General features: G+C 28.4%; 2 protein-coding genes across 4 annotated transcripts; both read right to left on the reverse strand.

Moving 5' to 3' along the window:
* Positions 1 to 207: 207 nt before the first annotated feature.
* Positions 208 to 2,591, reverse strand: LOC108339576 (uncharacterized). Of its 2 annotated transcripts, none has more exons than XM_017576724.2 (4): positions 2,402 to 2,591; positions 1,520 to 1,775; positions 1,316 to 1,358; positions 208 to 561 (listed from the first exon to the last, which is right to left on the reverse strand). In XM_017576724.2, exons 2-4 carry the CDS (start codon positions 1,724 to 1,726, stop codon positions 410 to 412), a joined length of 402 nt encoding a protein of 133 aa, XP_017432213.1. In that variant the 5' UTR covers positions 1,727 to 1,775; positions 2,402 to 2,591; the 3' UTR covers positions 208 to 409. The 2 variants fall into 2 exon arrangements, with proteins under 2 accessions (XP_017432213.1, XP_017432212.1); XM_017576723.2 differs by having other exon boundaries at positions 1,520 to 1,805; positions 2,402 to 2,590.
* Positions 2,592 to 4,182: 1,591 nt separating this feature from the next.
* LOC108339727 (B-box zinc finger protein 18) lies at positions 4,183 to 6,828 on the reverse strand. 2 transcript variants are annotated; one of them, XM_017576925.2, is made up of 6 exons: positions 6,571 to 6,823; positions 5,306 to 5,402; positions 5,095 to 5,210; positions 4,757 to 4,999; positions 4,531 to 4,625; positions 4,183 to 4,416 (listed from the first exon to the last, which is right to left on the reverse strand). In XM_017576925.2, the coding sequence occupies exons 1-5, from the start codon at positions 6,661 to 6,663 to the stop codon at positions 4,536 to 4,538; spliced, it is 639 nt and encodes a 212-aa protein (XP_017432414.1). In that variant the 5' UTR covers positions 6,664 to 6,823; the 3' UTR covers positions 4,183 to 4,416; positions 4,531 to 4,535. The 2 variants fall into 2 exon arrangements, with proteins under 2 accessions (XP_017432414.1, XP_017432413.1); XM_017576924.2 differs by lacking the exon at positions 4,531 to 4,625 and having other exon boundaries at positions 6,571 to 6,828.
* Between the last annotated feature and the right edge of the window lie 5,746 nt (positions 6,829 to 12,574).

Below are 12,574 nucleotides of genomic sequence, written 5' to 3' on the forward strand. Positions count from 1 at the left end.
TGAGCTTACTGATGTCCGAGTGTGATGGTATTTATAAAGTCAATCACTGGTAAAGGCATCATTGATGGATATTGATACCAAATTGTGTTTATACAAAGTCCCCATTTACAATCAACATAATTAAGAACTACCATGTGAAGATATAGATTCGGTGATCTATTAGAATGGATATGAAATAACTCAGACAAAAATAAAGTGAGAACCAAATGCAGCCAGATTACTCCCTCAGAACGTTTCATATTAGTGAGTTCATTTAATGAATATAAAAGAAAATTAATTAAGCACCTTGCAGAATGAGTGAGGAATATTGCAAGATTGGCTAGAAAATCTACAGTGGTCGAAAACAACTAGACCAATTGAAAAAGAGATGAGTTAATGTTGATGATTTGAACAAAGTCACTAGAAAGTATCAACTTGCTTCAGTTTCAAGTTTTAAGCCACTGTCTGTTGGATTTGTTAAGTTTATTGAGCTGTCTGATGTTTTTACTACATCAGATAGGTACTTCCAACATCGTTTGTGAACTCCACTAATCTTTTTTGGAGCATCTGCTAATGGCAAGCCTGCAATAAGTTATGCCATATCAAATCGAGTCAGAAACACAAGTACTCAAATGTTTCAGCATTTACAATACTTCATACAACTTACACTTTATTTCAGGTACATTATGCTTCACAGAACATCCTGAGAATTTATCAAATAAAGCTTCCAAGTTCTAGTAACTAACAGAAACTACGTTGTCAAATAAGAAAAAAAAATGTGATTTATAACTGAGATCCTAATTAATTTGATATGGAATATGAACGAAAGAAAGTTAACACTGAGACATGCAAATGTAATGGAGTGCCGCATGTGGCATCACTACCCAAACTTATGCACACAAGCTCAATCCTCTCGCAAGTTCTTACAAGCTCACAATAAGCGTTAAACACTCTCCAAGGGCACTTCACCACAGCAAAGTTAGAAATGTTCCCTTAGAAATGTCAAACAAACACTTCTATCAAAATTCATAAAAATATGTTTGCGATTCTAGTTTTCAGTAGCCATTAGAATGGATGAAATGAAGAACTACATAAATTTTTGGGTGTTCTAGAATGGATGAAATGAAAGGGGAATAGAAAAATAGAGAGTCAAATTGTTATTATGCCAGGCAGGACTGGGTATGCTAAATTGATTACGTAAGAATTCAGAAACTAGCCTACACTTTCGTTGGAGAAAAGCAGTGCAGCAAGATTATCAGTGCCTAGACTCTGCTGCACAGAGAATTGATAATCAAAATATCCCAAAGTCAAAAACACTTCTACTTATGACACTAACCATTTTTATGAGCAATGCCCCATGCTTTTCCATGCCTTCCGTCCTGCAAAAACATATGCAACATAAAATTAAGGAGAAAGATATTTGCTAGAACGGAGAAAAGCAGGGGAATAAATCACTGTAAAATACAATTTGAAATAGTTGAAATCCGAATCAAAACAATTGGAGGACAAGAAAAAAAGTTTAGGATCGAAAGAGAAGCACCTTGTACAGATTGAGTTTAGTGATCTCGTAAGAAACTTCGTTCCAGTGACTCTTGGCCATGTGGCAGCCAATTCCCCAGTTAGGTAAGAACTGAGCAACCTCGAACAAGTTCTTTTTCTTTCTTCGCTTCGATTTCTTTGGGCTCTGAGCAGAAGAAATAGAAGAGGAACTAGAAGAAGTAGAAGATGAAGTGCTCAAGGCTCTCATGAAGTTGAGCGGAAACCTTAGTAAAGGAGAGTTTCGAACAGATCCAACTCTGTTACCCAAAGAACTTGCCATTGGTTTCCTGATAAAATCCCCATGGAAAAGCAAAAAGCATTCACCTTATCTCGTATTATTAAGCACAATGCCGAATATACATCCTAATGCCCATGTATTCAATGCATGGTAAAAATAGTAGAGCAGCAACAGGTAAATGTCCACCTTAAAACCAAAAGCATGTGGCAGTTATATCCAATCATACCAACATCATTGAAACAAGTAAGGGCTGTTTATACGAAAATTTTCCATAAGCACTTTTACAATGGAAAATTTTTTAAAAAAATGAAATTAGTTTTTTCAATAAGTTTAAACCAATGCATAAACTAATTTTAGCTCATTGAGAATTTCTTAGCAGATACTAAATAACATACAGAAAACCATTCCGCGTTACCACAGACATAAAATTTCCAGATAATGTGAAAACAATAAGACAAACACTTAGTAAAATTCACAAACAGTTTGCAGCAAATGAAAGAAGAGGAAAAAAAGTAATTACGGACCGAAGTGAATCTTCCCGTTTTTGACTTGGCAAGTAAGGAGTGACTAATGAATGTCGTTATCATTCAATGAGTTCAAAAATAAAGAAGAAAAAAGGGGAACGAATGAGTTTCAATGACATACGCTCAATGATCTGTTTGTTGATGTGCCGATAAGCAACAGGGAGAATCATACAGCGGACGGTTCTCTCGGAAGGGCCGTGAAGGATGGCGGCGGTCCGTGGGTCCGTGCAGCGGCGCGGGAGGAGTATTCGGTGGCGAGGAGGCAACACGTTGAGAAAGAAGAAGAAGCAGTGTTGAAACCTACAAATAACAAAAGCAAAGAAACTAAATATGTTAAAATTTTATTACATATTAATTTCTAATAAATTTTAATCAGCTAAAGTTTAAGAAATGTTATGATACATTATTTAATATTCTATGTTCAATAAAATTTATTAAAAATACAAAATTAATATATCTCATAACTTATTAACGAGTTGTTATCTTTGTCTAATTTTATATTTTTTGGAAACAGCTTTAATAATTTTTAATAATACGAAAGCAAACAGTTATTTAGATGCAGAGGCGTCCAAGGTTGTTTTATATGTATCTCTAATCATTTCATTATATATATTCAATTTTCAAAAATAACTTAAAAATTACATTTTTTCTATTAGATTTTAAAATTTAATAAAGAATATTTTAAAATTTGATAAAAGATTTTTCAAAGATATCAATAAATTTTAAAATTTGATAAAAAATTCTTTATCGATGAAGCACAAAATATGAAGTGGAGATCAAAACAGCTATTTTTTTTTTCGTTTCAAAGGCTTACAAAACCAAGTTGGATGAGTTCAAGAATCTGTGCTAGAAGTGGATCGATTTTATTTGGGTTACAACAAAAAAACATGTGAAAACCCAATCTTTTGTTTATAAAAAAACTATCCATTTTTATATTTTAAAACTTTATTTTTTGTTTTAAAATAATTAAATACTATTGTTATTTTAATTAAAATATATGAAAAATTATTGTCATTTATTAAAATCACAATAGAGTTGAAAGTCTATTTTACAATTATAGAAAAAAGTAAATGGCTTGGTATTGGAAATATAAGAAACACACATCTAATTTTTAACTAGAAAAAAGATGTAAGTGTCATAAAACAACCATGAAAAGTAACTACAAATTCTATTAGTAGATTTAATCAAACAATTTTATGACTACACATTTACTTTTATATTGAAATAATGTTTTCTTAAATATAGCTTCTATATTATTTTCACAAGACAGTGTATATAAACCAGCCACAATATAACTTTTTGATATTTTTAACATATAATAATTAAACCATTAAAAAATTTATGAAAAAACATTTTTATACTTTAAAAGTTTAATTTTTTTTATTTTAGTATATTTTTATTTAAGTTTTAGCTAATATGATGTTTTTAAATAAAAAAAGAGAGACAAGTTTTAGTCAATATTTATATAAAAAATATAAAATAGGTCTTATTAAACAAAAGAAAACGAATTAAACGTTTTAGTTTCTCCTTCAGACTCTTGTTGGAACAATCATCTTCTTAAGTTCTATTATTATGTCCTTCTATTTGCCTTTTGTATTAGTCAAATCTTATTTATCATCTCACTTTTTTTCTTTGAAGTATTTTCACCATTGTAATGAAATATTACAGTTTTCAAAAATGAAGAATAATGTTGTTTTAAACTCCTTTTTATTCATACATGAAATGTGATTGGTGCTTCATACGTTAAACCCAATACAGCCACCCATCATCATACAAGTCTTCCCCAATACCCTCCTCCTTTTGTATTTTAATAAAAGAAGCCATAATAAGTTTTTACTTCAACCAATGCATTAGCATTACCGTCCCTTTTAACATAGAACAGAAACGGAAGTCAGCAGCAGATTTAAATAATTTGAGGGTTTAATCATATATAATATGTAGACATGTAATAAATATCATGAAGTTATATGACCAACAGTTCCTCTGTTGTCAGACTAAGTTTAACAAACCAAAATGCTAAGGATGTAGTTAACATAAGCTGCTTTAAGAAAACTTGATATATACCAGCGACTTTAAGCGACCTTCATTATGCATCTCATTCGTATGAAAGTAACTATTTCCCCTCATTGATTTGGTCTGCAGCCAAACAATTCAAACTTTAAGCAGACAGAAACAAGGTCAACGGTGTAAAAGAAAACTGAGTAAACATTATATTTCTGTAGCTGCCTCAGCCCATCTTATGTGTTGTACCTTTATTACTTCTCAGCCCCTTGTTTGTAGGATTCAACTGGTGGCACACTTGCAAATTCATGATTACTGCCTCTTAAAATATCCATACCTTGTTCCTTAAGAATTAGATTATACGTTAATTTGACGACTAATAAGTGTTACAACTTTTTTGTTTCTGAAATGCACATTACAAACAGCCCTTGATCAAATAACTCAAAGTTCTTGTAGAATAGGAAAAAACAACTACCTGGTTGTTTGGTGCTGGTCCATTTAACCGCAATGGCCTGGTGTTCAGATCAATTAACTTTTTATCAATTTTTCTATGACCATCGATATTATTTTCTTGTCTTGGAACAGGCAAGATACTGTGATTCTGCTGAATTTCTCTTGTTTTTAGCTTGAGAAACTGATTTTCATCCCTCCTAAATTCATTCTGATCCAGTGGTTGCAGCCCTAGTTCTTCCATTTGGGCAGGTTTATCACCTGGAAACTGCCATAGAAAGGTCAAAAGCAACATATATAAACTTCAAAATTATCTATTCAGAAGCTTGGAAGATTGACAATTCTTTACATCCTAAAACATACCTCAACTCTTTGCCTCAATAGAAGATATCTTTCATGAGTTCTTTTACCACCAACATGCACAATCATATCACATTGCAGACACAGCGAACTACCATCTACCTCACAGTAAAAGAAAGCTACACACAAATTTCCATGACATGGGAGAAAGATTCAACCTCTGTATAGTTTAGAATGCACAATCTTGCAAAAAAGATATGAATACCCTCAGTACCAGGTGCATTTTCACATATGTCACAGCGTGGAACATCAGTGGGGTCAGCAAGGCCAACCCGAATGTGTCTGCTAGCAAGTTTATTACACATATGGATCTGTATCTCCAATGCAAACACAAGCTATCAGAAGAAAAAAATGCATGCAAATGTAGTGGTACTTTCATTAAATTATTATGAATGTTGTTAACAGAAACACTTGACAAAACGCATAAATAATTGGGTCGTATTAATTATTGCACCATCCAAGAAAAAATACAAAATTCACAGAGGTAGAATGCATCACTCAACATAAAAAGATTTTCCAAGAAAACCTGCGGGGAAAATACAATTCCGTTATTGGTTAACTACTTGTTCACATTCCAAGTGAGTCGGAATTCCAACTCTGTTATCCTAATGCTACCTCTTTTGTTAAGTGAATCACTCTCTATATGAAGAATCTATGCAATAATATTTCATAGGCATTTCAGATCCAATGATGCAAAAACATATCCTAAAACGATATAAACCCTCTTAGATCAACTTTTACACAAACACACAAATATATATATATATATATATATATATATATATATATATATATATATATATATATATATATATATATTTAAACTCCTCACATAAGCTAAACTCAACTTTAAGCCTTGAGCTTTTGGAGAAGTTATAATGAAAATGTTAACTTATTTTCCTTTTTACTTTCTTTTCTTAAATGTACTTATACTAATATTCATCAAAACAAGGGTGTACGGTAACAAATTTGATTCATACTCTTGGAAACCAGTTAAACGAGACTCGTTCGTTTCGGTTATAGGGAAGGAATAAGAAATTACATCAACAACAAAGTGTATCTAAAATGGAAGTAAATGCAAATTAAAAACAGGATGAAAAACTGAGAAAAGAATACGAATAGAAGAGCATCCTGCTCGGATATGGACTTGAAAGAAAGAACATAGGTAGATGAAACACTGAAACCAAAACATATTCAAAATCAAGGCCCAGACTCATGGGAAATACATTACTTTGCAGAGGAAAGCTAAAGCAATATCAAGACCCAACATCAGAATCAAATCAAAGTGAAACAACATTCGTTTACTCCTTGAACATAAATTATTAAATTAATAATTACAGTAATTTAAGAAGTGAATTAAGATTCAATCAAGCAAGCAGAGTAAAGTGTAAAGAATTGTTTTCTATGTATTTAATTTATGGATGAAATTGGAAATTGCTTAGAATAGAATTGAAAGAGAAAGGAAAGAAAAAAAGGAACCTTTTGGTCACAAGCAGAGCAGAGAGCAGCCTCATCGGCGGCGCAGAAGAGAATGGCAGCGGCGCTCTCGCATACGTCGCAAAGGGTTCGCATTATCTATTATGTTTCTATGCTCTTTGACCCTTCTTCTTCGATTCTTCTTTCAATTCCTCAAAACTTTTACTTCATCTTACTTTCTAAACTGTTTACTTAACAATTCTATTAATAAGCTGAAAATCACTTGCACAAGACAACACCACCAATGCGAAGCTGAAAAATACTTCAAACCAAACTAAGTATTAGAAAACCAAATATATGAATAATTAACTTTTCTTAAAATTAAAATCAATCAATTAATCTACTATTTTATGTATAGATCAATTTTAATTTTTTATTTTCTATCCAAGAAATTCCCCGAAACAAGGCATGAATAAGCAGCGAAACTATTTTTTTTTTCTAAATTAAATTTTGTTCACGTTAGTTGTGGTGAGATCTCCACTGATCACATGTTAATAACATAAAATTCAAAAAAATAGTCAAAAGCGGAAATCTATTACTTATTATACTCTATATTGTGCATTTGTCCATTTGTGAGTTCAAATTTTTTGGTCAATTAGAAAAACAAAAAAAATAAAAGAAAACTAGAGTGTGTTTAATTTATTCTGATTTAAATATATAGTTGTGTTGTTTAATGTATTTGCATTCTTTAAAACTATGAATAATTTTATCAAAATATAATATTATATTATCATTGTTTTAATAAATTAATTATATATATATATATATATATATATATATATATATATATATATATATATATATATATTATATTGCAAGATATAACTGATAGCCAAATATATCAATAATAGTGAACTAAGAAGAACTTTGTAAAAAAAATATATAATTAAGGGTTATAGGTGAATTTAAAGTATAATGATATATGAGGTATAACATGATTAAGATAAAGGAAAAGTATTTTCTAACATATTTTTTTTAATATTTTAAATATTATTAGATGTTGGATATCTGATTATCCTATGTTTAAAAGAGATATGATCAAATATGAGATCATTGATTGGTCGATGTCAAACTTTTTGAAAACATTACACCTTTTAGCTGACTTTTTTAAATGTTTAAAATGTCCTTTTCTATTCAAACATATGTATTTAAAAATGATATAATGTTGGTTCCATTTGATCTCCAATGTTTAAACTCTTCGAAATCATGGATTTGAATTGATTTTTTTAAATGTAATAAAATCATATAACATTAGTCCCTTTCAAATAGACGTGTAAATGTGATATGATATCAATCTCCTATAATGTTTAATGTTATTTTATTTATTAATATGTCATCGGTTAATATTGGTTTTTTACGTTTAGAGGAATACATTATAAACTCATTTTGCACTAGTAAAAAGAGAAACTAAGATGAAAAACAAGTTTTCTTTGAGCAAGAGAGAAATAGTGAAACTGAAACCTAATTTCTCTTTGTTTGTCACACACCCTCTCTTTTCCTCTCATCCAACATCTTGTTTTTCCAGGGTCATTGACCCAAAAGTTATTGGAAATTGAAAAGATAAATTACAATTAAACTATCAAGTAGATGGATTAAAAGTGGGTAAGTGAAAAATGCATTAATTTATATTTTTATTAAAAAAAATTCAATATGGAAATACATTATTATACTTTATATTGTGCATATATTATTTGTCCATCAATTATTTAATATGTTCAAATTTTTTGGTAAATTAAAAAAAATAAAAAAAAAAGGAACTTAGAGTGTGTTTAATTAATTCTAGTTTAAATAAACAGTTATTTGTTTGATATATATATATATATAACAATTTAGAATTCAGAATCTGGTGTAACGAAAATCCAACACCTGATCTGCCTCACTTATTATTTATAATTTGTAATTAATACAAAATTTATTTAATAGTTTATTATCAGTAATAATAGAGCAATGATGGCCTGTCATATACAAAAAGCTTGAATCAGTTAAAATTTATTTAAATAAATTCGAATTTAATTTATATTTCAAGTAATTACAGCTAATATTTTTTACATGTTTTAAAAATTGTAGAAAGAAAATTTTATTTACCTTGAGATTATGTTTATTTTATAATATACTTTACTTAACTAGGCATACTAAAATAAATATTTTATATAAAAGCTATATTTCATACATTTTTAAGAGGAAAGTTTCCTCAAATTAATTATGGATGCCAAACTAGCAGCCATAAAGCGTGTCTGCTATGCCCAGGCCCACTATGATTTTGTGCTCGGTTCGGTTGCCTCCATAATTTCCCCTATGTTTTTGTTTTGTTTACTTTTTATGTTTTATTTTTTTAAATACTTCTTTCAATATTAAATCACTTAAATTGTTTTTTTTTTCGTTTATCTAAAAACAATGCTATGTAAAATAAAATAATGTAGATGATACAGTTAATTTAATTTGTAGAACATCGTTTTCTTGGTAAAAAGGTTGAAATTTATAATATACTGCAAATTTTATTTTAACATTATATATAAGTCATATAAAATTTATTATAACAAGATTCATTGTAAAGTTTATTGTATTATATATTATTGAAAAATTTATTGTTGGTTGTACATAATGTCTTATGTGTTATTAGACGCATTAATGTTTAATCTTATGGTTGATATATTATATGAAAAAGTACAAATTTTATCTTATAATTAAATTTGTAATATTGAACTGAATTTAAAGTATACTTCTTAATAATTAATAATGTAAAATAAATTAAATAATAAAATTAAGAGTCTTAAACGATTTGATAAACCTGCATTTACAAATTATTTACATTGTTAATTATAATTAAAATACATATTTAATTTAATTTAATTTATTAGTAATTTAATTTAAGTAAATATTTCATATTAATAATATTGATAAGAAAACATTTTAATTACTTGTTTTATAATAAAATGTTAGTTTACCAAGGTTTCAAATCTAAGTCTCTAAATGTCTATTTTGTTATTATTTTGATTTTTTTATTAATCAGATGACTAAATCATTACATTTGTTTTTTAATCTTTTATTTGTTCCCTTAAATTCGAGGATCAACATATTTATTTCATTTTTTTACAAGAAATTGATCAACAAATTATATTACAGAGGTAAATAGTGAGTGACCATATGAGTTAGAGATAAAAATAAAAGTAATAACCACGTAATCTTGTTAAATGGTAGAATAGAGTAGGTTATGCCAGAATTAGATGGTAGAATAGAGTAGGTAGAAGTAAAAACATTTAATAATATAATTTTTTTAATAAAAACTATTTAAATTTATGAGTTTCTGTTAAGTGTGAAATTAGTTTGGAAAGATTAATGACAATATGCACCATATAAAATAGCCCAGAAATTACATCACTCAGAATTTCAAAACCACTGTAAGAACCATATCAGCAATGTCACAATATTCCATCTTCAAGTTTTATTTATTAAAATAAAAATAATAGATTAACACACTTTTAGTTCATTTAATATATATGTAAAGACAAAATAGCCTTAAAAAAATCAATTTATATATATATTTTTTAAAATTAAAAAAATTATATATATCAAAATATTATTTTCTTTAAATAATTATCACTAACCAAACAATAACTTTCCAATAAAGTGGGAATGATTGAGAAGTAAGTTTTTCGTATTTATAAACAGAAGAGACGATTGAAATGGACAAAATGAAAAATAAAAGGAAGATGATAGAAGATGTTGGAACCACAAAGATTCAAAGGTGCATTCATTCACAACCACAAGTTGCTGCCTTCCTATCATCGTTTCTGACCGAAGAAAATTGAAAATTTAGTGAATCAAAACCACAAAAAATGTGGCTTATTATTATTATAATTTTAAAACTAAACAAAAATAATTTGTATAATTTTATTGTAAATAAATTTTTATTTATTTTGTAGGTAGTTTAATGGTTAAAATATAATTAATTTTTAAAAAATGGTTAAAAGAAATATTTAAAGAATAAAATAAATAAAATAATTATTTTAATTAAAATATATTTAAAGAGTATAATTGAAAAATAAATATGGACATAAAGAAACAATCTCGCTTTTATATATATATATATATATATATATATATATATATATATATATATATATATATATATATATATATATATATATATATATATATATATATATATATATATATATATATATAGTTGTATAGGGTTTTCGTAAAGTTTTAAGTTTTAAAATGTGAAAAAAAAATTGTGAGCTTTTTTCTTGGTTGATATTTTTATTAAGGCGATTTTATCCTGCACGTCTAATTATTTTATCATGTATTTAAAAAAAAATATTCTAAAACTGTTCTTAGCATTCAAAAACTCTTATACTCCATTTTTTATGTTTCATCATATTTCAATATCTGATAAATAATTTTTTCTTTATCAAATTTTAAAATTCGATTTCAAAATATTATAAAGAAAAATATAAGGTTATTTTTAAAAATTGAAGATACAAAATAAAATTATGAAAGGTGTAGGGTGAAAGGGCTTTTATTAAGTAGAATGAAAACCAACTCTGGCCCAAAAATAATTGTATATGGGCTTAAAAATAGCCTTTTTTGATATTTCTTCCTCCAGCTCCATATTTTCTTTTTCACCCCATTACATACAACACTGTGAGCGTTTATCATAATATGTTCAAAATATATTGTACAATACATAATGTAGAATATTAAAATTGCATATTTCATAATATAATTTAGGATTGAGTAATTGGAAACAATATTCTATTGTTCAAAACTTGTTGGATAACATAATCTCGAACATTATTACAGATTCCATAATATAGAATATGATTGCGTAATCTGGAATGTGATTAAGCAATTTAAAATAAGATTACACAGTTTAAAATATAATTACACAATCTAAATTATGGTTTCAAATTAAATAATCTAGAACAATATTTCAAATTTCATAATCTACATTAAAATTATGTAATTATGTACTGCATAATTTGAAACATGGTATTGAACTACTTGATTCATAATATGATTATCTCGAATTATATGATTAATAAAATATTCTAGATAGTTTCAATTTGAAAATATCTTGAATTATAAGTTCCAGAAATCTGATTTTCAATTGACTATGATGCGTTTTGTATATATTAAGGACTGAGAAAAATTGTGGGTTTGCAGAGAGAAAAGTTGTAACCATTTTTTCTTGTGGGTTTCTAACTTATGGATCCAGTGGAAAAGGAACTATTGAAAGCACATGAAATTAGGAAAATCATGACGAAATTTTGTTTTAAAATGAATAATATTCATATGTGATGATTAACGTAGCATCCCAGATTATATAGAAGCATATAACATAGTAAGTTCACATTTAAATAAAAGAGAACAGTTAGAGTAGACTGTAAATAAAGTTTGTTAAGCGTACAGTCATTCGATAAGGAGTAAGAATTTAAAACTTAAGCATACTAGAGTATTTCAAAAGATAAGGAATGACTGGTAGAATCCTAAGGAAACTAAGCAGCAACATCATTTTCCTCCAAAGCCTGCTCCAGAGGCACCTCATCCGTCTCTGCTCACATCCAAGTGGATGATCATTGCAAAAGAAAGCATACCCAAGCAAACACAAACACACAAGCAAGGGTGAGCTAGATATAAAAATCATGTTATAACAGTCATAGGCAACATGCAAGTAAAGACGAATATACTATATTATACAAACATGACTTGTTGCACTTAAACTTGACTCGTCCGGACTTAGAATGATTGCCGAGCTATGGCGGGTTATGCACTCGTGGTGGCTTCTACTGCTTTGCAAAGCCATTGCCAGTGGGTTTCCCCCTACCACACTCACGAGGTTAGTCCGTTATCACTCACCTTGGGCCATACTGGAAGCACCCAATACTAGGACCTCCTGCTACTCCTCACCACATGGATCAATCCTCTCTACTTCAGAATGAAAGACCATTGGAGCGTCAGGAAAACCCCCAAGACTGAGCTACCATGCAAATCATTCTAAACA

This window comes from Vigna angularis, chromosome 5, assembly GCF_016808095.1.
Source record: "Vigna angularis cultivar LongXiaoDou No.4 chromosome 5, ASM1680809v1, whole genome shotgun sequence".
NCBI classification, from domain to species: Eukaryota; Viridiplantae; Streptophyta; class Magnoliopsida; order Fabales; family Fabaceae; genus Vigna; species Vigna angularis.

Coding starts and splice junctions, on each gene's coding strand:
- LOC108339727 (XM_017576924.2), bottom strand. CDS start 6,663: ATGCGAACCCTTTGCGACGTATGCGAGAGCGCCGCTGCCATTCTCTTC. Junction 5,403..6,570: donor GCTCTGCTTGTGACCAAAAG/GTTCCTTTTTTT, acceptor TTGGAGATACAG/ATCCATATGTGTAATAAACT. Junction 4,417..4,756: donor GACCAGCACCAAACAACCAG/GTAGTTGTTTTT, acceptor GTTTGGCTGCAG/ACCAAATCAATGAGGGGAAA.
- LOC108339576 (XM_017576723.2), bottom strand. CDS start 1,798: ATGGCAAGTTCTTTGGGTAACAGAGTTGGATCTGTTCGAAACTCTCCT. Junction 1,359..1,519: donor CTAAACTCAATCTGTACAAG/GTGCTTCTCTTT, acceptor ATGTTTTTGCAG/GACGGAAGGCATGGAAAAGC. Junction 562..1,315: donor GGGCATTGCTCATAAAAATG/GTTAGTGTCATA, acceptor AACTTATTGCAG/GCTTGCCATTAGCAGATGCT.